The sequence below is a fragment of the Camelina sativa genome, chromosome 4, assembly GCF_000633955.1.
Source record: "Camelina sativa cultivar DH55 chromosome 4, Cs, whole genome shotgun sequence".
NCBI lineage: Eukaryota > Viridiplantae > Streptophyta > Magnoliopsida > Brassicales > Brassicaceae > Camelina > Camelina sativa.
Window position 1 is genome coordinate 25,892,931 of NC_025688.1, and position 24,328 is coordinate 25,917,258.

At 37.4% G+C, this 24,328-nt stretch overlaps 3 protein-coding genes, 1 long non-coding RNA gene and 2 pseudogenes across 6 annotated transcripts; 5 read left to right on the forward strand and 1 right to left on the reverse strand.

Annotated features, from left to right (window-relative positions):
* Window positions 1,227-3,037, forward strand: LOC104782490. Of its 2 annotated transcripts, none has more exons than XR_767020.1 (5): window positions 1,227-1,503; window positions 1,718-1,982; window positions 2,125-2,307; window positions 2,397-2,637; window positions 2,726-2,985. It is a non-coding gene; the product is annotated as an uncharacterized LOC104782490 (long non-coding RNA). The 2 variants fall into 2 exon arrangements; XR_767019.1 differs by having other exon boundaries at window positions 1,229-1,503; window positions 2,758-3,037.
* LOC104782491 (probable protein phosphatase 2C 30) lies at window positions 5,879-7,944 on the forward strand. 2 transcript variants are annotated; one of them, XM_010507440.2, is made up of 4 exons: window positions 5,879-6,818; window positions 7,091-7,270; window positions 7,387-7,515; window positions 7,795-7,944. In XM_010507440.2, the coding sequence occupies exons 1-4, from the start codon at window positions 5,979-5,981 to the stop codon at window positions 7,804-7,806; spliced, it is 1,161 nt and encodes a 386-aa protein (XP_010505742.1). In that variant the 5' UTR covers window positions 5,879-5,978; the 3' UTR covers window positions 7,807-7,944. The 2 variants fall into 2 exon arrangements, with proteins under 2 accessions (XP_010505742.1, XP_010505741.1); XM_010507439.2 differs by lacking the exon at window positions 7,795-7,944 and having other exon boundaries at window positions 7,387-7,559.
* On the forward strand, window positions 11,216-13,133 carry LOC104784304 (annotated as a pseudogene).
* On the forward strand, window positions 13,267-14,199 carry LOC104784305 (oxysterol-binding protein-related protein 1C-like). Its single transcript, XM_019244238.1, has 4 exons — window positions 13,267-13,413; window positions 13,496-13,636; window positions 14,000-14,101; window positions 14,173-14,199. Exons 1-4 carry the CDS (start codon window positions 13,279-13,281, stop codon window positions 14,197-14,199), a joined length of 405 nt encoding a protein of 134 aa, XP_019099783.1. The 5' UTR covers window positions 13,267-13,278.
* LOC104784306 (putative F-box protein At2g39415) lies at window positions 14,632-15,541 on the forward strand. The gene has a single exon (XM_010509353.2). It carries the CDS (start codon window positions 14,632-14,634, stop codon window positions 15,208-15,210), a length of 579 nt encoding a protein of 192 aa, XP_010507655.1. The 3' UTR covers window positions 15,211-15,541.
* On the reverse strand, window positions 16,459-17,239 carry LOC104784307 (annotated as a pseudogene).

Here is a 24,328-nt window from a genome sequence, read left to right on the forward strand (position 1 = left end):
TTTCCGACTACAAATGGCGACGACATATGTAGTCGCCATTTTTAGCCACTATTTAGCGACTATTTGGCGACAATTTTACGACTACAAAAATTTAGTCGTATAATAGTCACTATTTTGCTACTACTTACCGTAGTCGGTAATTTAGTCGTAATTTAATAACTATTTTATGACTATATTGTATAACAGAACATATAGTTGTTAAATAGTCGCTAAATTAACGACTAAGATGCAACTCATGGTAAAGGTCGCCAATAAGTCGTATATCAGTCACTATTTAAGAAAATATAAATTTTCAAAATTTAACTCCAAAACCTTAACCAAACTCCAAAACCTAAATTATAAACTTAAAGTTTAAATCCTGAATATTTAATTCTTAATATTAGAAATTATTTCTTAAACCATAAAACTAAAACATAGCCATTCTTATATATACATAAAACCAAGCTTTAATGCTTAAAAGAAAATCTAATTTTTCAAAACTTAACCCCAAATCTTAAATCTTAACCCTAAACCCTATACCCCCAAACCCTTAACCAAACTTCAAAACCTAGATCATCAAATCTAAATTTTGAAGTTTAAATTCTTAATCTTATAAATTAATTCAAAAACCATAAAACCAAACCATAACCATTATATATATGTATATAACTAATTTTTCGAAACTTAACCCCAAAAAACTATAGTTTTCCAAATCCTATATTTTTATCAACACACTTAACCATAAACCCAAAACTTATGCTCAAAAACCCTTAACCTTAAATTTAAAACCTTTATAATTCATGTATAGAAATTAAATCATAGATCATTCACCCAAAATATAGCCATTGAATATCTATAAAACCAAGATGTAAAACTATTTAGTATTTACATATAAATCAGTCTTTCCAAAAACTATATACTTACAAAATTTATTAAACTTAGTCATTTTAAAACCTAAAAAAAAATATTTTTAAATCTAAATCAAGTCTAATATTCTTCTAAATTTCAAAACCCCAAGTCCCAAATCATAAATTTCAAATGTCATTTCCTGAATTATGAACCCAGAATTGCAAAGTATATATGTTTTGATCCAACAAATTACTCTTTAAATAATGAAAGCTTTTTATTGGATGATATGTAAACACATGGATTACACTATCAACCGTTGATTAATTTAATCCAACGGACAAGGTTTTTTCCAGCTCTTGTTTCTCTTTCGTCTCCTTCACGAGGGATTGATTAACTTTCTCCCCTTCTCTTCTTTAGCCGATTAACTTTCTCTCCTCCGCCCGCTGTTTCATTCTATTCGATCTTCATCTTGTCGTTGTTTTCATCCTCTCAAGTTTTTAGATCTGGTACCAGAGCATTTTTGCGGATCTCAGATCTCGTAATTACTCACGCTCTGGAGTAGCCTTCATTCACTGTCGAATCCCTGAACATGAGGAACCTACCCGTAAAGACTACTTCCGAGAACGAACCAAATTACTTGATGCTGACCGCTCTGAATACAACACACCGTCGAAGGTAAGTGTGTGTGTGTTTGCTTTCGTATTGAAATTGATAAAACTCAGAATTTTTTTTCCACTTAGTTGCTCTATACACTTCCTTTGTACCGAGTATGAAGCCAGTCCGGCTTAATTTTGATCGAATTCGTGTGCTTTAAGCGTTTTCGATTCTCTGTGGTGTTTACTTTTGGAGAAGAAGAGTTTGTTTCATTTTCAAATTTGTGTGTTCTTAGTGACTCAGGGTTTGGTGGGGCTTCATCATACGGAAGCTCATGTAGTCATACATCAAGCATGAAAAAGGATAGTGATGGCAATGACTCTCCAAGGAAGCTAGATTTGGATGGTTTGACTCCTTTCGAGAAGAATTTCTATGTCGAATCGCAGGCTGTGGCGGCTATGACTGAGGCAGAAGTTGAAGAGTATCGTAAGCTGAGGGAAATTACTGTTGTTGAGATATTACCAAACCTGTCAAGAGTTTTCGTGATGTTGGCTTTCCTGGTAAGCTGATTTCATATCCAAAAGAACTACTACTGGATTTGACTTCTGTTTCATTTGATTTAGACTGTGATCAGTTTCACTTACATGTCTATGTAAGTTCTTTTGTATATATCTACTGATAAGAGTTTTTTGATTGGCCTAGATTATGTTTTGGAAGAGATTAAGAAGGCTGGTTTAACTGAACCTACTACGCCTATACAATCTCAGGGCTAGCCAATGGCAATGAAGGGACGTGATCTTATTAGCATTGCTGAAACTGGCTCTGGAAAGACTCTTTCCTACTTATTACCTTCAATCGTCCATGTCAATGCCCAACCAATTATAGGTAACGCTTGAGTTCTGCTCGTGAAGTTCTTGTTCCTGGTTCTTGTTCGCTGTTAAGTTCTTTTTCCTGGTTCTTGTTCGATGTTACAGATTAAAATGGACACTATTGAAGTCAGTAACCTGAATAGGCAATATCTATTTCGTCCTTCTCATGTTGGGCGCTCCAGGGCTAAGGTATATTTGCTTGAGCTAAGTCCAAGGGAATCCAGTTCATAAGAGAATTCATGTGACCATATAGACTCACAGTTGTTAACCAAAGTTGTTTGGGTTTATTAAATCGAGTTTAGGAGGTATATGTGAGCAACCTGAGCTCATTCTCCCTCGCTTCAAGGTATGTAAGCAGCCTGAGCTCATTCTCCCTCGTTTGTGTTTGTTAAATCCAGTTTATGTATATTTAAGCAAACTTATTTCTTCTCCAGCTCAGCTAATTTCTCTCTGATGGTGTCATTAGGCAATCTGAGCTCATTCTCCCTCGCCTTAAGTTCCTTAAGAAATGCTTCCATCAGCTCAGCTTCCTTTCTCCTTGTCTCGGTCTTTGCAGTTTGCTTCAGGTCAAAATCTTCAACATTCATCTCAAAAGCAAAAGACTTCTTGGGAAAGCAAAGCAACCTCCTTCTCCGTCGCTTCAAACATTAACCCTTGATGTTTGTGCATTTCCAATATTTACTTTCTTTTTTTAGTAGTATGATGTATTCTTTGTATTCTTATTTTTAACTATGTTTTTAGTTTTATTTTGTAATACAGTTTTTTTTGATATTATGGTCTCATAATAATAAATATAGTATTTTTTATTTTTAATATCAATTCATTCCAATAACTTATATATATTTAAAAATAATTAATAAAATATATATATTATCAAAATAGTATATATATATATAATGCTGTATAAATACAATATTGTTTAAATACATAATCATAAATTAGTCCTCAATTAGTCACTAAATTTGGTGACTACATTATGACTATTTAGAATAGTCGTAAAATAGTCGTAGTGTAGTCGTTAAATTTAGTGACTATATTACGACTACATTTACGACTACGCAAAATAGTCGTAATGTAGTCGCTATTTGGCGACTAATTTTACGACTATTTATTTTAGCGACTCTCGATTTACGACTACTGGTTTTAGTCGCTATTTAGTCGTAACACACTGTTTAGCGACTAAATAGTGACTAATAGTGCAGTCGCTATTTGCTTGTTTTCTTGTAGTGTTCTTCTCTTGATGAGACGCCATTGCACTATACTTACTTAAAACACACAAGTTTATTTAAACGCTAGAAAAACCAAACAAACTCACAGCGACTTTGATGATGATACGGAGAAGGCTCGAGGAGCTTGATCTATAAATAGGGCTTGGATTTTGATTTGGAGGTCGTTTTGCTTGTGTTGCAACGTAGATGTTCGACGTGGTGAATCAGGGACAATCGGTACGTCATACGTGTGCTCTTCTTTGCTGCTGACATGCCACGAGTCTGTATTTAATAGCTGACGTATACTTTGAACGTGATAGTGCCGTGCATCTTCGCCGCGTGGCCTATAACTATACCCCCGATGTTATTTTTATTTATTCATATTTATAAATTCTTTCAATCATTTGACTATACTGTATGAAAGTAAATATGAGCACCTGCAGAAGAACTTGATAACCTTGACGTATATGGACAAGACAATGGATGGGTTTCATGATTGGAACGCTAGGAGTCAATCTTTGAATTTGTGCCTTGTGGTTAGGTGTATAAATATTTGTTGGTCAAAACTCGTTGACGTTAGGTGGTCCATTCGTCATGTTCAGTTCCCGATCAAATTGATTAGATACGTTCATAGAGTTCAATCAAATTCATATGCAAATTTTCCCTTTTAAAAATAATATTTAAATTTGAAGGCGTAGTCTTATTTTTGAAAATATAAATGAAAGAGAGAATATTTTTGTCAACTTCAAAAGGGTTGAATCTTAATTCAAGAATTTAACAACTAAATCTTTTTTTTTCCTTTCTTAATCTTTGATTTTGCAACACCTTATTCCTTTCGGTCATTTTTATTTAATAAGATGAACTTGCACGTGTAGAAGTTGATCCGTTTAATGTAATCAATTTTCTAAGGAAATTTAAACATTTTGCTTGCAATAATAGCTAGTCAATAAAGGATTATGAGTGATTTTGAAAACAATCGACCATACTTTTTTTGTGCTTCTGTGTCTTCCACATTTAGAAATTAGAATGATAGAGATTCTAATATGACTGCATACAGAAAAGAGTAAGGAATCACTTGTATTTAACTGATTTTATGTGGCATTCCCTATTGCTTGTAGCATATTTTGATGTAAATTTAGCTTGTCTCAAATGGTTATCAATGTCACTTAGCTAAACGTTTTTAGTTTTGTATTGTGAACAAATTAAACCAAAAAAAAAAAACGATAACTTGCCAAGACAAAAAAAGGCCGATATGAGAGTGATTCTTACGAGGGAAGTTACTTGTGTTCCTATGACGAGTTAGGGTCAATTGCTCCCCCACACCAAATCCATCTATACATCATTAATGCAAACACACTTGCGTATGATATGATGCCTTACGTCGATTAAAAGAAAAGAGCAATTGTTAATCCTCTTTCCTTAAAATGAATACATTACATTTTGCCAGGTCTACAGAAAATAATTGACTTTTTCTTATGACGTTTGAAAACTTTTCAGGTTGAATTAATATTACAACCTTCATAAATAAATTCACGAAGCAATTTTTGCAATAGACTATAACAAACGAACTATTATATGTATCTATTTAAGTATCATTTATATAAATACCAACACTCCTTATAAAAATGGATATAGATTTTCTTGATAAGGCATATGTTTCAACTCTTTGGAATCGATTGACTCGCACTCAGAAATATAGTACCATCCTATCAAACGTTTTCGAACCATTAGTATACTTATTCATATTTTTAAAAAATTGAATTATGATCCATATATAGACTAACATTGACCAGATTATTATAAGTTTGATGGTTTCTACTTTCGAATTAAATTCAGTAATGAATGCAAAAATACTATATTAAGTTACAAGATTCTAATAAATCTGATACATGCATAGTTGATCAAAGGTTTGGTATCAAGACCAGAATTGACTAGTTCCCTCATTCTTAGTACTACTGGATCCTCGAAATATTTCACTTGACCGTAATAATTTTAAAATCTAGAAATGACACCGACGTCGTATTCAATGGACGGCAGCAAGAAATATAGTTCACCACCACCATTTAAAGTATAAAATTTCACGTGATCGATCACCGAGTCCGAGTCCAACCTTCTCCTATTCAAATGTACACAAATCTCGTTAAGGCAATTTAATAAAAGCCAAAGAAAATGATAGAGACGAATGGGTTAATTTGGGCACCGACGTGAATTTGACTAAATTACGAGAGAGAGAGACTTGGTCACGAAGGTGTTAATTAGCATGCAAGAGAGAGAAATAATCTTCGTTGACCATTGACCAAAAAACTTAGTCATATATAAAAATCCAAACCAACCGCCCACTATTATTTCCCTATTCACAAGTTCTTTGCTTTCCTCAGACGTAAACAACAAGAAATTATAAATAAGCAACACACCAAGAACAATATTTATAAGAACAAACAAAAGAGAAGAAGAACCCTATTTTAGTTTATTTTCTTATATGCAACTCACTAAGAATCCGATCAAACAAACGAGAAACGGAGAGAAGGAGAAACACACCGACGATTTCAAGATGAAGAGATCTGTAGTCATGGCTCCGGAATCTCCCGTGTTCTTCCCACCTCCGCTTGTTTTCTCTCCTACGTCTGTCAAAACGCCGTCGTCTTCTCCTCGTTCAACACCACCGAAGCTGACTATGGTTGCTTGTCCTCCAAGGAAGCCTAGGGAGACTACGACCAATACTGATCCGGGTTCGGATCTTGAAACAGTGTTGAAAAGGAAACGGCCACCGATGCTTGACTTAACCGCGGCTCCTGCGGTTGTGTCATGGTGCAGTACGACGAGAGAGACGCCGGAGAGAGGGGTAGAGGTTGTTGAAGCGGAGAAAGATGGATACTACTCTGTTTATTGTAAGAGAGGAAGACGCGGACCAATGGAAGACCGGTATGTCGCGGAGGTTGATCAAGACGACGGCGGAGCTCATAAAAACGCTTTCTTTGGGGTATTTGATGGTCACGGCGGATCCAAGGCGGCGGAGTTCGCGGTGATGAATCTCTGGAACAATATCGAGGCGGCCATGGCAGCAACGAGACCAGGAGGAGAAGGTTGGTCGATGGAAAGAGCGATAAGGGAAGGTTACATCAAAACGGATGAGGATTTTTTGAAAGAAGGCTCGAGAGGAGGGACATGTTGTGTAACCGCTCTGATATCAAAAGGCGAGCTCGCGGTTTCGAATGCAGGTGACTGCCGGGCTGTTATGAGTCGTGATGGAACCGCTGAAGCTCTCACTTCCGATCACAATCCTTCTCAAGCAAATGAGCTCAAACGGATTGAAGCATTGGTGAGTTTTATCTTTATGCATTTGATTTTGGTTAGTAGCATTGCATAATTGTGGAAACTGCATTAAAAATGTTGTTTTTTTCATCAAATTATTGGAATCACCAAATGTATGAATGGAAAACGCAATTCCACAAAAATGGGGTTGGATATATATTTGCAAATTTGAGAATCATTCTACCATGCGTTTTGCGTTCAAATTATGTTTTAGTGCTGTTTGGTTTATTTTGTGTTTGATTGGGTCTGGTTTACTTACTTACTTGTGTGCGTGTGTAGGGTGGTTATGTTGACTGCTGCAATGGCGTTTGGAGAATTCAAGGGACACTAGCAGTCTCAAGAGGAATTGGAGACCGGTATCTCAAGGAGTGGGTAATAGCCGAACCGGAAACCAGAACATTACGGATTAGACCGGAGTTCGAGTTCTTGATCTTAGCATCTGACGGCCTGTGGGACAAGGTAAGCATAACAAGAAATGAATGTTTCCAAAGTTGATTATCTCTTTTTGGTCTACGAACTGAGTGTCAAAACGTTTTGTTTTTTTGTTTTTTGTTTTTGTTTTTGGAACGTTATAGGTAACGAACCAAGAGGCGGTCGATGTGGTTCGACCATACTTCGTAGGCGTAGAGAATCCAAATACACTTTTGGCGTGCAAGAAACTAGCCGAACTATCATTTAAGAGAGGCTCTTTGGATGATATAAGTGTAATCATAATTCAGCTACAACATTTTCTTCCATAATTCATTAACATATAATAGTAGTATTTAGCTAAACTTAACTAATCTCATAATCATGTTTTAAAATTTTGATAATTTTGTTCAGTATTTTTGTAAATAAAGGTTTTGAACGTAATTAATTTAGTATTAATACTCTAGAACTACAACCTGTCATATACAATCTTTTCGTTTGGGTTCTCTGCATTCAAAAACGACAAAGTTGGTTAGGAGACGTACTTAGCCTAATCAACTTTCTACCTTCTTCAGTGCAACCAATGAAGACAACCATATTTGACAAACAAACATATGCATAACCATTATACGCATCATCTATGTCGTTGCTCAACTTACACACAGCTACCCACCTCCTTCTTCAAGAGTATCAACAGTCCGAACCCCCTTAATTCTCTAGCTGATCTTTTCTGCTTCACCAAATGAAGGTAATGGATATAGTTTAGAGCAATCAAAGTTACTTCTTAACTGCTCAAACCGTAACGACGTCATTTTAGCTAAATTTAATTAATTTCATAATTAAGTCTTAAGATTTTGATCATTTTGATAATTTTGTTCAGTATTTAGCTAAATTTAATTAATTTCATAATTAGGTCTTAAGATTTTGATCATTCTGATAATTTTGTTCAGTATTTTTGTAAATAAATGTAATCAATATAAGTAACAAAGATAAATTGTGAATCATGAGTATGAGAGATATATTTTCTAATGATCATATAAGATGAAATACCTTACAACTCATAAAGCATTTTGTAGAGATTCATTAACACATATTATTAGCTGAATTTGATTAATTTCATTAGGTCTATATTTACTATTAAATTTTGTTCGGTATTTTACATGTAAATAAAGGTTTTGGACATAATTAATTTATTGTTATTGTTTTTTGGGATATCAAGCTCCAAAATTTGGCATACTATTTGCTTTCGATAATATGAAGTTGGACCATTTAACCATTTTGACATTGTGAGAAAAAATTAATATATCTGTTCCATTGATTATCATCACTTAGTGTACAATTTGTACTTAAGTGACACAATTGAGAAAGATAGTATGAAAAAATTTGATGCTATTTCACAAATGAAAAGATCATATTATAATTGTGGTTGAATTTCTTTGTTTTTTAATTGATATTCAAACTTAATTGTAATAGCAAATCTAATACTGTTTATCTAATTGTAATAGCATATTAGCAGTATAATGATTTTGTGTGTGTGTGTGTTTTTACATCATATCAAACTACATGCAATTCTACAATGAAATCTCCAATAAATTGCATTATCATCAACAAAAAAATTGCAGTGTATGAAAAATTCTTTGATTTTGGCATATAGCCATTAAAATTTGATCAACCATTTACACATTTTCTAATTTTTTTTGGGGTGAAATTCACATTTACTATTTATTAAATTATAGTAATAGTCTCTTAGAAGTACTGTTTAGATTATTTAAATATTAATCATATATTTTATCTTTATTAATCAACTGTAAAAATATGTATATACATATCCTTTTGTTGAATGAAGGCTTTAAAAAAGCCCATTAATAATTTGAGCCATAAATAAAGGCTTAGTGAGAAGGCGTCCGTCTAACTCAAACTTAGACCTTCCCCATCGGCAGGTTCATAGGGGAGTTCTTAGCATTTTGGATCAAAAAAATAAATCAGAACAAAAGAAAAAATTTAAGAGAACCCTTATATAGTATACCTATTTCTGATCTAAGAGACGATACGTGTCACTTATTTGTTGGCTAAAAAAATATCTACTGATTAATTTTCTACTTCCTCTCTATCTCTCTGTCTCTCTCGATCGAAGTCGAATTGGCAATGGAAGAAGATGGAATCAAAGGAGATGGAATCAGAGGACAATCGGGTCGGAGGAGATGCGACGGAGATTGAATCGGCGGAGGCTAATCGGAGGGTTTTGAATCGAGGAGAATGTTGTCGAGATTGTTCAAAGCTGGTGAAAAGGTTTTGTTGAAGCTCCTTCTCCTGCTTCCATGGCTGTCCAAAAACTATGCTCTGTCTTGGGTATATCTTTCTTTCTTTCTTCTTCTGTCTCTGTTTGATTTTCTCGGATTGCGGATAGGGTTATTGCAGTTTCTGCTGGTTTTGATTGAATTGGTGATATACATATATTGGTAGTCATTTAGAAAAATTTGGTTAAAACTGTTTTAGATTGGTTTCATTGGATTTTGAATAAACGTGGGAATAGCTCATTTGATTTGTGAATTCCACTAAATCTGGGCAATTGCAGATTTTGAATAAACTGGGTAGTCATTTAGAAAGATTTGGTTAAAACTGTTATGTTTTCAGGAGAAGACAACATCAAGACTGATGAACCCAATCAAGAACAAGCTAAACCTGCTGAAGCCACTGAGGTAATTCACCTTAATATGAAGTGTATGAATTGTCCTTGTTGGATCAAAGCTCAATGTTGTTTTGGTTGTTTGTTTGTTCAGAACTGATCAAAGGGCTTGGAAGTTGAATGATATTAGATTCGATGCCCAGATGGAAGAAGATAAATGAAACAAAAATCTCTTCTTCTTGCTCTGTCATGGTTATTCCTTATCAAAGAAACTCTGAGGCAAGGTAAAATCTTCTTCATGATTCAGAATGTCAATGTCCTCATCGTCTGATTTCTAAAACCCACAGAGGTAACAGATTAAAACCATTAGCACAACTCTAAACAAGGCCATGAAGTGAACCTACAGCTATGAGATACTATAATCAATCATAAGACAAGGGAGATTCTTTATGATTTTGAGGTTAACATGATTAGAAATATTGCAGGGAAGAAGAGTATGATCGATGGTGAGCAACGTAATGGATCCATTCTGAAAAGCATTGGAAGAGTTGAGACCAAGAAAGACGAGTGTTTGGTCCATGAAGACGGAGAAAAGCAGAGACGCAATGAGAAGTTGTGCAGAGAAGTTAAGAAGGAAGAAGAAACTTGATGAAATATTGAAAAAGAGAAAGCTTGTAGTAAAGGAGATAAAACTGAAGCTTGAGTCACGAATTGCTGAGACGGAGAAGACTTCGGCCATGATTGTCTTTTGCTCTTTTGCACTTTTGCATTTTGCATTTGGAGAAACAGCAATATCTTTTGATTAAGTTTCAATTTAAGTCTTTTTATTTGTCAGTCTATTAGGAAACAAAACAGCAATGTCTCACACATATAAAATCTGAAATGCAATAATTTCCCTTTCTTATTAAATCTGAAATGTTTAAACATTTATACTAATCAAAATTTTTACTCAAATGCAATAAAAATTTATACTAATCAAAATTTATCATTTTCTCCATTTATGATTTGCACTTCTATTGTAATATGTATTAATGTTTTTACTATGTTTTGTATGTTTAAAAATTAATTAAATGCAATATTTTCTATTTTTATAAAATCTTAAATATTTACACATTTATACCACTTCTATTCTATTTACAATTTTTAAATTTCAAAAAACAATATTTTAAAAAATAAGAGACCCAAAATTAGAACCTCCCATTGGAGTAGAAAATTTTAACTAAAAGAACATAAGTTCTTATATTCAAAACACTATACAATAAATTCATAAAAAAATCAAACAGTGTTTAACAACCCACTTATAATCTTGCCCTTATGTCGTTTAGTCGTCTGTTTCAGACTAAAGTCACTAAACCCTATAGAAAACAAAAATGGCGAACGGTGACGGCGGCGCCACCACCACCGTCGCTCTAAGAAGCCCTCCTAGTCACAACCATTGCGATTTAATCAAAGAGGGTGTAGTAGACTCAATCAGCTCTCTCCCTGATGAGATCCTCCAACATATCCTCTCTTTTATTCCGACCAGATTCGCCATCAGAACCACAGTCTTGTCCAGACGTTGGAGGCACGTATGGTCCAATACACCTTGTCTCTCCTTCGATAGACCTAAACTGATCGCTGATTCGATCAACAAACCCTAGATTGCTACACGGCTCAAAGGATGATGAGCTTTATGCTCAGTACCAGCGTGTTCGACAACCTTGATTATATTGAGAGATGGATAGAGTTTGCCGTGTCCAGGAAGGTACAGGATCTGTCGCTAAAAATCATTCCTCGTATCTATTACACTTCTTACATGATTCCTGATTCGTTCTACACCAACTCTTCGCGTAAAGAACTCAGCGTTGAGTTAAGTTTGGATATTTTGATTCCGAGATGCCCCGTTTCTTGGACATCACTCCAGAGCCTTTCATTGAATTCTCGCAGCCTCTCTGATGAATCCGTTGCTAACATTTTATCCTGTTGTCCGGTTCTGGAATCGTTAACGTTGTCTTTCTGCCATGAACTGAGGGTTCTTGACCTCAGCAAATCGTTGCGTCTTAAAACATTGGATGTATGTCGCAATAGTTCTGGTGCAGGGCCAACTCAGATTGTGGCACCACATATCCATGTTCTCGCTCTCAAGTTGACGAATGCGTTGCCGTGTACTTTAGTTGATGTCTCGTCTTTAAAAGAAGCTAAGCTAGAGATATGCTTTGGTAAAGGTGAAAACCTCAAGGCTGGGGATCTTCAATCCACGGCTCTAGAGATGTTAGACAAGTTGCAGGATGTTGAGAAGCTTCTTCTTAGGGAAAACTTTCTTAAGGTATGTTTTCGAGTATATTAATTTAAGAAGTGCCTTAATCATATTGGTGGCTTTAGAGTTCAACAAGTCTATGTTGTTTGCACTCTAGATAGATGTGTGTGACAAATAATTCATTGTCTTGGATGTAAGCCAGCTCCATTGTTCTTGGTATTCACTATATTTGTTCATTGCTTTTTGTTAGATTTTATCTTGTGCGGAGCTACGCGGTGTTCCTTTCCCCAAGTTCATGGTCAAAGATTTGATACTCGTGGCAAGGATCTCTCACTATGTAATTCCTGGCATAGTGAGATTGTTACTTAACTCTCCCGAATTAAAGAAGTTAACGAACGCTACACACAATGGCTGTTAGCAGCATAATTCCGGTATATTCGCCATTACCCTTCTATTTATTTCCCTCTCACTTTGTCTTTGTATAATCCGAGATATTGACAATATATATGTACAGGGGGTGTTCCTTGACAGATACCTTTATTGGTTTGGCCCGAATATGGATCAACGCTGGAGCTCGGAAGCAAGGGTCTTTAGAAACATTTTCGATAGGAATGTAGAGTCCAATGACGTGGCTAAGTTTATGGAGCTTATGCTTAAAACCACCAAGACAGTAGAGAAGATGGTCGTAAGATTGGAACGTTACCTTGAAGGAAGAGATTTTGAAGAATTGCTTCCGATGGTTCCAATGCTTTTCCACCACAACAATGTCTCCATCGTTCTTAGCTCAACCAAACCGAACCAAAGGGTTGTCTTCAATCTTATTGGACCTTGTACTTCCAGACTCATTTAAATTGGTAGATGAAAGCTTTTCTAAAAATAGAGTTTGCAGCTGAACTTGGAATTGTCTAAACATTTGAGCAACTAATCCAGAATAAGCAGGTTTTCACTAAAAGACTTTTGCAGTGGATCAAATAATATACACATGTTAAACTTAAAGTCACACCTCTTTACATTTGTCTAATGCATTTACATATATCTAACCAAAATTGGAAAAAGCGTGGGCAACTAGGCCAGGACCCAAGAGAGAGAGCAATGGCTTATCAGATCACAACACGCAAATCTACTTTTCTCTGTTTTACTCAGTAGCTATAGCTATTCAGACCTTTTATTCGTTTTGGTGTCAGGTTACCCATTGTGATGGCACGAGATGGAAATTCTGGGGAGACAGCAATCTGCGGAGCAAATTCTGGGGTTTACATTAGTATTCAGCTTGATCATGTTGGTGTATTGACTTTGCAATTTGACGATGGAGAAACCCTTCAGTGGAGTAAGGTACCAATCAAATTTTTACCTAGCAAACAACCATTTTGTATGTTACTTGTTCAGTGATACTATTCTTTCTTTCAACTTGTAGGTGACTGCATCAATATACAATCTCATGCTTGGTAAATTTTACTGTGATCACTACGATACAATGCGTATTAAGGGTAGTGCTGAATACTCATGTAAACTTAAATTCAAGGAGCAGTCCATAATAGATCGAAATCCTCATCAGGTACGTTTTAACTTTGATCATGTGATTAGGAGTGGACATTTGGTTATTTGTTTTTTTGAGAAATTTATAACTAAATTAGAACCTTTTTTGTTTGGATTGGCTCTCGTTCCTTTTTTGTATATAAAACAGGAATCATTCTTCAATGGATATTATATAGTTATAGTATTACGAAACATACTTTTTTTTATTACGAACTTCAGTGTAGTTTGATTGGTTTGGAATAAGGTATTGTTACTGTTTTACTTCAAAAGTAAAAAGTTTGGTTTCGAATGAGATATTTTGGCTACGTTTCTCTGCCCAGACCTAGATTTGATAGTCTGAGATTTACGTTGTGAGGCATTTGGTAACTTTTCCTCGTCACAGGTTCATGGTATAGTTCAAGACAAGAGTGGGAAGACAGTTGCAACTATGTTTGGGAAATGGGATGAGAACATGCACTTTGTGAGGGGACAGCGACAACAGCAGGTAATACAAGTTGCACTACCACTGCAAAGTTTCTTTAATTTTGGCTTTGCTCCTCTGTTTCGGTTTTTCAGTTATATATATATACTGATCTTGAATGAGTTGAATGAGTTTATCAGTTTATGTACTTTGTGTTTTGTGTTCTTGTGTTATGGTGTGTAAAACAAGTTCTCCTGTTTTTTTTTTTTTTTTATATATAAAAAGTTAATGTTAAAAGTTCTTAACCCCAAGTTAAGGATCAACCCCATTGGACCCATGAAATTTCAAAGTTTCTTAATTAAATTCTTAACTAAAAATCTTTCAAAATTTATAATAAAAATATTTTTAAACAACTTTGTTAATGACCAACCAATGCTAATCAGTTAAACCAAAAAATTTAGCATTATAGTCGGCGAAATTAAGGAGGAGAAATGTATTGGGTTTGTAATGTTTAATTTGGGCTTTTAGAACCCAACAATATATGTAAGGAGGATACTGGTAAATTAGGTTAGGGAATAAAATTGAAAATTAAAATTATGAGTTCGTAACTTACGATGGCTGACAACGTCGGAAACGGAGACAGAGCCACAACTTCCTCTGTAAGATGCCCTAGTCATTATCGCCGCCGCAAAACCAAACGAGGAAGAGATCCAAGGGAAGATATAGACTTAATCAGCTCTTTGCCTGATGAGATCCTCCAAGTTATCCTCTCCTTCATCTCGACCAAGTTGGCAATCACAACTTCCGTCTTGTCCAGAAGATGGAGACATGTATGGTGCGACACACCTTCCCTCTCCTTCTCCGATAACTGTAATCTTGACCCTAGTTCCGTAGACAAAATCCTATCTCGCTACACGCCTCGCAAGATGATGAGCTTTCAGCTCTGTGTCCGAAGCTTAAAGTATGATCATCCTTACATGTACAGTTGGATCAAGTTTGCCATGTGCCGAAACGTGGAGAATCTGTGGTTGGAGCACCGTCTTCATGATATTCCTGGTTTCTTTTATAACAATTCCTCTGTCAAGCAACTTTACGTTAAGTCAAAACATGCTTGTGTCAATCCCAGATGCTCTGTGTCTTGGACATCTTTGAAGATCCTGACATTGGATGGTTGCAACCTTATCCTTTGCTAAGATTATCTCTGGTTCTCCCCTTCTCGAAACCTTAAGGTTGTATCACTGCGATGAACTCCATCATCTTGATCTCAGCAAATCACCGCGTCTGAAAACATTAGAAATAGATAGCAAGGTTTGGCTTCAGGGGACAAGGATTGACGCACCACATCTCCATTCCCTCAGATTAAGATTGACAAACTCTATGTTTCCATATACATTAGTTGATGTCTTGTCTCTAACCGAAGCTGAACTAGATACTGATGCGTCTGACCCAACTAAAATAGTTGATCATTGTCTTCAAACCCTAGAGAAGTTGCAGAATGTAGAGAAGCTTACTTTTGGGGAAAACTTTTTTAAGGTATGTTTTCGTGTTTTCAAGTGTCATATGGATGGATATTATGTTGCCTCCAACTTACTTTTACCAATGTAGAACCAGTTAGTTGCAAACTCTCCACTTCTATCATATGGATGACTTTAAGTTATTTAAGTCTATATGTTGTTTCAGATGTGCGTTTTGATATTCAATATCTGTCTTTTACTTTTTGGTAGATTTTATCTCGAGCCGAGCTCCTTGGTTATCCGTCCCCGAAGTTCAAGGCTAAAGTTTTGACGCTTAAGACAACAATCTCTCAAGATGTTATTTCTGGTGTAGTAAGATTGCTACAACACTCACCTGAATTAAAGAAGCTAACCCTACGCACAATGGATTGTGACGCCAGACGGGTATTCTTTTGCCGAGTTTTAATAATCCAAAAACCATATTAATATCCTCCTCACTCACTTTGAGATTGTAGAATCTGAGAATATGGATAAATCAATTTGCATATAATGAAATTTTTTATGCTATATATAGGGGTATGTTGACAACTACTTAGATTCGTATAGTTGGCTTCCGTATCAATGCTCGGAATCGTGGGTCTTTGGAGACATTAAGTCTAGAGATGTAATCAACGTAAGCTTATTTAAGACTGTTTTTGGTAAACCTCAACGTAAGCTGAATCATCCCTCGAATGAATTTTATTAGTATATTTTGTTGTTCTTCTGTGTCGGATCGGATATCCGTAAAATATTACTCGAAACCTCACGACAAGAGAGAAAGTAACATGCAGGTTCCGGAAAGATTATTTGTAGTGGATAAAAATAATATACTATACATATTAACTTAGTCACACCTCTTTTACGTTGTAGACGATTAAATAGTTTATCATCATCTCATCCTAATTTTCAAATGGATCTTGCCATTCCGAACGCGAAATGGGAAATCTATCAAACGCGGAACGCGAAACGCGCCCATTGGGACGTGAGTTTGCCCAACGAGGCTTGCAATAGCGTTTCATCATGTCTTCTTCTTTCCTTCTTGAAAGGGGTCAGAGCATCAAGGAGGATCAAGTTTCCTGTACGCTCACTGATGAGTCTTCTAACTATAACGCTGCGTTCAACATGCTCTCTAATCCCCCAAATGCCCAAGCGAAAAGTTATGTAGAAAGTTGCGCTTTTGGCGGCGTTGAGTAACTGTTGTTCAGAGAACCTTGTCGCTCGTTTTCTAGCAGATTCAGCCATCTTAAGCCTCTCTCTTTCATTCATCTTCACAATCTCAAGGATAGCTTCGGCGTATTCCTCCACAGTCTCAGCAAGAAACCCGGTTCTTTGTCCGTCTTCTTCCATACACAATGTCCATTTTGGGTCCAGCTGAGTTGTGAGCTGCACGAATATTAACAAAACAGAGGGAGCCATTATAAGAAACTGCGAGAGTAACTGAATTTGTTGAGATAAAAATCATATAGACAAGCCTTTTTAAGTCTTACCTATTGGGATCGCACCAGCAGCCATGTACTCAACAACGCTAATCCCAAAGTGTTCATCTATCATCCCATATTCCCATGCATTCCTGCAACTGCATTTCCTAGTAGTTCCACTAGTTCACTGCAACCAGAAGCCAACAACTAAGAATCATGGAAGCTATGAGTATTGCAAGACCACTAAGTTTGAATAGAGAATGACGTAAAGAGCTTTGAGCAAAAACACCTCTTAGCAATGGACTCATCATTGTTATACATAGAGTTCCTCTGACGAACACGAGAAATCATATCCAAACTAATAGTTGGATAATGAGTATAGGATTATAGCAAACAACTTTGCAACCAAAGAGGCGAGCAAAAGAAGATATACAAAGGAATGAACTTGCGTAAAGCTTCCCACGCTAAGTAAACCGAACCAAGACTCCGACCTATCATTAACGTGGATACGTCCTCTCTTCAATCCATTTCCTTTTGCTTAGATGAGTCACCTGACCCACAACATCAAAGCAACAAAACCCAAAATAAAAAATTGCATCAAAACTAATCCAAAAATGCAAAATTGAAACTTGCCCTCAAATCTTGAGAGCTTCTGTGTTATCAGAACCAATTCAAATTGAATTAAAGATTTAAACTTTAGGAGTGTTGAATTATTAAAGATTTGAACTTTAGGCGTAATGGGACCTTAGGAGGAGAATGAAGGTGAACACCGAATCGATCAACGGCGCGGCGAGCTAAGCTATGAGAAGAAGAGTCGTGATCTCCGGTGAAGATGACGCAGTCAAGATCGGGAGTCTCCTCTTGGATGGCTTTGACTGCGCACCAGAGCACTCTCTCGCCGCCGCCGCCGTCGTTCGTGTACGGATGGAAGAATCCCACCGAGAATGAGAAGTGTATAGAGAATGAAGCTGATACAGTTTAACATTGCAAGCCACACGTGCGAGACTGCACGTGCGAGTTCGGGAGGAAATAATCGAATAACACGTGGACGGTTGGAAGGGAGAGGCCGTTAGAGAATCTTCGAGAAGTATAAAAACAATTTGTTAGCTCATTTTCTCATTTTTATCATCATAGATCATTTTTGTAAAACTCTCTCTACATTTGTTCTTGTAATCGTTGGGTTTCTCTCAGCTTGAGAGCCGACGAGGTAATCCTCCGTGTTTTCTGAACATCGAGAGATTCCGATATTGAATTTTAAGGAGTTTGCAATTGATTGTGAGTTTATATGTATTAAAGGTATCAGAGCTGCAACGATTCTCGGAAATGGGAGTGGAAACTCGTTCTCAGGTAATCGAAGTTCGAAATCATGGAGTCGCGCCGGTAGATCCGTTGGAATCGCGGATGACGCGTTTGGAAGATCTGGTGACAGAGCAAAACGAACAGATGAAGAAGCATATGGCGGAACAGAATCAGCAAATGAGGACGCATATGGCGGAAATGTTCGAAGCTCTAAGCCGCGCCACCGCTAATCGTGGTAAAGAAGTTCAGAGAGAAGTGGATCGGGATGAAGTGAAGTATGATCGTAGTGATAACAGTAATAGCAATGGGCGAACTGATCCAGCATCCTCATCGTCGCAGGAGGTTCGATAAAGTCATTTGGACCCTCCAAAGGTTATCCGATCTGAGCCGGTGAGGCCTGATGCTCATTATCATTATGGTAACTTGACTCGTTTGGGTAAAATCGATTTTCCTAGATTCAATGGTAATCAGATTAAGGAATGGTTGTTTAAGGTTGAAGAGTTTTTTGGAGTTGACTATACACCTAGGGAGATGCGAGTAAAGATGGCTGCAATTCATTTTGATGGACATGCTGCAACTTGGCATTATTCGTTTGTGCAGTCTGGTATTGGTCTAGAAGTGCTTTATGATTGGGATGGTTATGTGAAGTTGTTGAAGGAAAGGTTTGAAGATGAGTGTGATGATCCCATGGCAGAAATGAAGCAGTTGCAGGAAACAGATGGAATCATTGATTACCACCAAAAGTTTGATCTTATTAAGACAAGAGTGAATCTACCTGAAGAGTATTTGGTGAGCTTATATCTGGCGGGGTTGCGTTTGGATACACAGATGCATGTGAAGATGTTTCAACCTCAAACGGTGAGACATTGCTTATTGTTGGGAAGACTTTATGAGAGGGCACATCCTAAGAAACAAATTCCTCAGGGTTGGCAGACAACTAAAGGAAGTAATATGAGTAAAGGTGGTTCACAAGGTTTGCGGACCGTTGCAAAGGTGAATGAAGGTGCCCCGAAGAAGTTCCTTACTAAAGAGGAGATGAGTGATAGGAGGTCGAAGGGTTTGTGCTATTGGTGTGATGAGAAATTTACCCCAGAGCATTATCAACAAAACCACAAGAAGGCTCAGTTGTATAGCATTGAAGCAGCAGATGTTGAAGCTATTGATGAAATGATGATATGGGAGGATGAAGCTTTGGAGGAGAAGAACATGCCTCGGGTATCTGTCAATGCAGTTTCTGGGATTTCTGACCATGAAACCATGAGAGTGAAGGGTTTATATGGTAAAAAACCAATCTATGTATTGTTGGACTCGGGTTCTACTCACAATTTTATTGACCCACGAGTTGCAGCAAAACTGGGTTGTCAGATTAAATCATCCAAGTTGTCTAAGGTTTCTGTAGCTGATGGAAGGAAATTGGGAGTTCAGGGCAAGGTGGATGGTTTTCGTTGGAGGTTTCGCACAACTGTTTTCGAATCTGATGTGATGTTAATTCCTCTTCAGGGTTGTGATATGGTCTTAGGAATTCAATGGTTGTCGACTTTGGGTCCAATCACATGGGAATTCAAGTTGTTAGAAATGAGCTTTATGTGGCAAAACAGGAAGATTATGTTGCATGGAATTCAAAATGGTTCTGTTAGGGATGTTAAAGCTAAGAAGCTTAAGAAGATGGAGGAAGACCAGATGCAGGTGTCTATGATTTGTGTATCGACAGTGAATGCTGAGGTTGGGACTGCGAATGCATCGTTGAGTGCTATAAGCAGTGATGCGAATTCATGCTTGGAGATAGAAGAACTTGAGAAAGACTACCCAGATGTATTTGCAGAGCCAAAGGAGTTACCACCATTTCGAAAGAATCATGACCATCGGATTCAGTTGGTGGAGGGTGCAAATCCAGTGAATCAGAGACCTTACAGGTATTCAATTCATCAAAAAAATGAGATAGACAAGATTGTAGAGGATATGCTTACTGGTGGTACTATTCAGCCTAGCTCTAGTCCATTTGCATCCCATGTGGTCTTAGTTAAGAAGAAAGATGGTAGTTGGAGGTTGTGTGTGGATTACCGAGAGTTGAATGGAGTGACTGTAAAGGATAGATTCCCAATTCCCTTGATCGAAGACTTATTGGATGAGCTTGGTGGTTCTAAGGTCTTTTCTAAGATTGACCTTCGGGCAGGATATCATCAAGTGCGGATGCGGGTAGAAGATATTCCTAAAACAGCTTTTAAAACACATGGAGGGCATTATGAGTATTTGGTCATGCCTTTTGGACTGACAAATGCACTTGCCACCTTTCAGAGTTTGATGAACTCAGTGTTTAAGGAATTCTTGAGGAAGTTTGTCTTGGTTTTCTTTGATGATATTCTCATCTATAGCAGGAATCTTGCTGAACATGCAGAGCATCTTCGCAAGGTGTTTGATGTGATGCGATCAGAGAGCTTGTTTGCCAAAAGGAGTAAGTGTGCATTTGCAGAAGATAAGGTTGAGTATTTGGGACACTTTATCAGTGGAGAAGGGGTAGCTACAGATCCTGCCAAGATTCAAGCGGTTGCAGAGTGGCCTAGACCGGGTAGTCTCAAACAATTACGCGGGTTTTTGGGCTTAGCAGGGTATTATCGCAGGTTTGTGAAGAATTTTGGGGTTATAGCAAGACCTTTACATGCTTTAACAAAGACTGATTCTTTTGTTTGGAATGAGGAAGCACAGGAAGCTTTTGAAGGTCTTAAAATGGCTTTATGTCGGGCACCAGTGTTGGTGTTACCTTTATTCGATAAGCTTTTTGTGGTAGAAACAGATGCTTGTGGTTATGGGATCGGTGCAGTTTTGATGCAGGAGGGTCACCCGATATCATACATCAGTAGACAACTCAAGGGAAAGCAACTTCACCTCTCAATCTATGAAAAAGAGTTGTTAGCAGTGATTTTCGCGGTGCAAAAGTGGTCTATTGATGCCCATTTTGTTATCAAAACTGATCAGTGGAGCTTAAAATACTTGTTGGAGCAGCGTCTTAACACTCCTATTCAGCAGCAATGGCTGCCAAAACTGCTTGAGTTCGATTACGAGATTCAGTATAAGCAAGGGAAGGAGAATCTGGGGGCTGATGCTTTATCTCGAGTAGAAGGGTCTGAGGTTTTGCACATGGCAATGACGGTTGTTGAGTGTGATTTGATGAAGGAAATTCAGGCTGCTTATGCGAACGATGGAGAAATTCTAGGCATAATTAAGCTTCTGGAGGCTAAGCCTAATGGTAAGAAACATTATTCTTGGATGCAGAATGTTTTGCGCAGGAAGAGTAAAGTAGTGGTTCCTAACGACACGAAGATTCGCGAAACAATCTTGCAATGGCTTCACTGTTCTGGTGTTGGTGGCCATTCGGGTCGTGATGTTACTTACCAACAAGTTCGTGGTGTGTTTTATTGGAAGGGAATGATCAATGACATTCAGTCTTATATCAGGAGTTGTCAAGTGTGTCAACAGTGCAAAAGCGACAATGCAGCTTCTCCTGGTCTCTTGCAACCCTTGCCAATTCCTGATGCTTTGTGGAGTGATGTGTCGATGGATTTTATTGAAGGACTTCCTGTGTCCGCAAATCAGTCTGTTATTATGGTGGTGGTGGACAGACTCAGTAAGGCGGCTCATTTCATTGCGTTGTCTCACCCATATAGTGCTTTGACGGTGGCTCAAGCTTATCTTGACAATGTCTTCAAGCACCATGGCTGCCCTAACTTGATTGTTAGTGATCGAGACTCAGTCTTTACTAGCGAGTTCTGGAAGGAGTTCTTTGTTCTGCAGGGTGTGGAATTGAGGATGTCAACTGCGTATCATCCTCAGAGTGATGGTCAAACGGAGGTGGTCAATCGCTGTTTAGAGACATACTTGCGTTGTATGTGCCATGCTCAGCCGCATATGTGGTGCAAATGGTTGGCTTTGGCTGAGTACTGGTATAACACTAACTATCATACATCTACATGAATGACGCCTTATGAAGCTGTTTATGGTCAGCTTCCTCCGGTTCATCTTCCGTATTTACCAGGTGAATCGAAGGTAGCTGTGGTTGCTCGTTCCTTGCAGGAAAGGGAGAACATGTTGAAACTTTTGAAGTTCCATCTCATGCGAGCTCAGCATCGAATGAAACAGTTGGCAGACAAGCATCGTACGGAGCGTGAGTTTGATATTGGTGACTTTGTGTACTTAAAGCTCCAGCCGTACCGTCAGAATTCAGTGGTTATGCGAGTTAATCAGAAGCTTGCTCCTAAGTATTACGGTCCTTACAAGATTGTGGATCGTTGTGGTGAAACTGCTTACAAGTTGGACCTCCTTGTGGGCACTAAGATACACCCTATTTTTCATGTTTCTCAGTTGAAGGAGTTGGTTGGTAATGTGCCGACTGCAACGAGTCTTCCTACTGTTTTACCAGATGTGTTTGAGAAGGAACCGGAGCGGATATTGGAGAGGAAAATGGTTAACAGGCAGGACAGGGCTGCTACCAAGGTGTTGGTGAAATGGGTCAACGAGTCAGTCGAGGAGGCGACATGGGAATTTTTGTTTGACTTAAACAAAAAGTTCCCTGAGTTTGTAGCTTGAAGACCCTTGTGGACAAGGCTCTGCAATGGGGGGAGATTTGATACAGTTTAACATTGCAAGCCACACGTGCGAGACTGCACGTGCGAGTTCGGGAGGAAATAATCGAATAACACGTGGACGGTTGGAAGGGAGAGGCCGTTAGAGAATCTTCGAGAAGCATAAAAACAATTTGTTAGCTCATTTTCTCATTTTTATCATCATAGATCATTTTTGTAAAACTCTCTCTACATTTGTTCTTGTAATCGTTGGGTTTCTCTCAGCTTGAGAGCCGACGAGGTAATCCTCCGTGTTTTCTGAACATCGAGAGATTCCGATATTGAATTTTAAGGAGTTTGCAATTGATTGTGAGTTTATCTGTATTAGAAGCAAATCGCCATGGAAGCAGATCGCTGAGCACAAGAATTCACAATTCCGATAACTTTTGTTTAATTGTGTTTCTGAATATTGTAGCAAACACCCGAAACTATTGAGTAAAGTACATTTTTTCCCCTTATCTTTTGATTAGTTAACCATTATGGGGATAACTCCCAAAATTGATGCCAATGTCCTTCCATCCCAATCAAAATACACTTTTTCAGATTTCAAGCAACGTGTATTCGCTGTGACAAAGTTCTTACTTACAAATTTGTAGAAAATATTAAAATTCAACAATGTATTAAGAAGAAAGTTTTTCAACTACTAGTAGTATTAAAAATGAGATTTGATGTAAAATATTTCACCTAGTCTCTCTTTTGACCACTTAGACTCTCTAATCCATTTTTTGGTTGCGATGAGCACAATTGAGACGTCGTTGTCGTGACGAAAGCATTGGAACCATCTGACGCAACTCTTTGAAACCTCTTGAGTAACGATAAGGTCCCAACCTTACCACCATCTTATCAAGTGTCTTTGTGGTTTTAAGCACAAGTTCCATGAACAAAGAGCCACATGCTTTGTCTCTACATCTCTAGTAGCCGATCGAGGCATACAGCTTCCTTTCTCCATTAGAGATCATATTATCATAATTCATAAAGGTCTGAGATCCTCCACCATACATACTAACGTTACTTACCACATTCTAGAAAGTGCTACTTTCATGCATTTTACAGACATAAAGTTGGTTCCTATCCTATGGCTTAGGGAAACAAAAGGACGCCTCCAGGACCATATATAGTGCTTAAATGGATGCATGGTTAGATCTCACTGCCTCATTTCATCCATTAAATGCTAAAGCTCTTATAACAAAATTGGTATTTTATTTCATCCATTAGATTCGTTATGTGTGATTTTTATAACGCATTAAACCGTTTAGGAAAAACGAAATTGAACGTTTCTTATTCTCTTTGCTATAAGAGAAGCTTTCAAGGAAACAATTGTGAGAATCTTCTTTTATCTTTTTTAATAACATTGAAATATGACAGTTATATTTAAAATTATTTCAACGACTATACACCACAATTTAACAAAAATTTCGCAAATAGACCTAATATATAAATTAAATTATTAACTCAACATGTTGTTGATATTAAATAGAGCTGCTA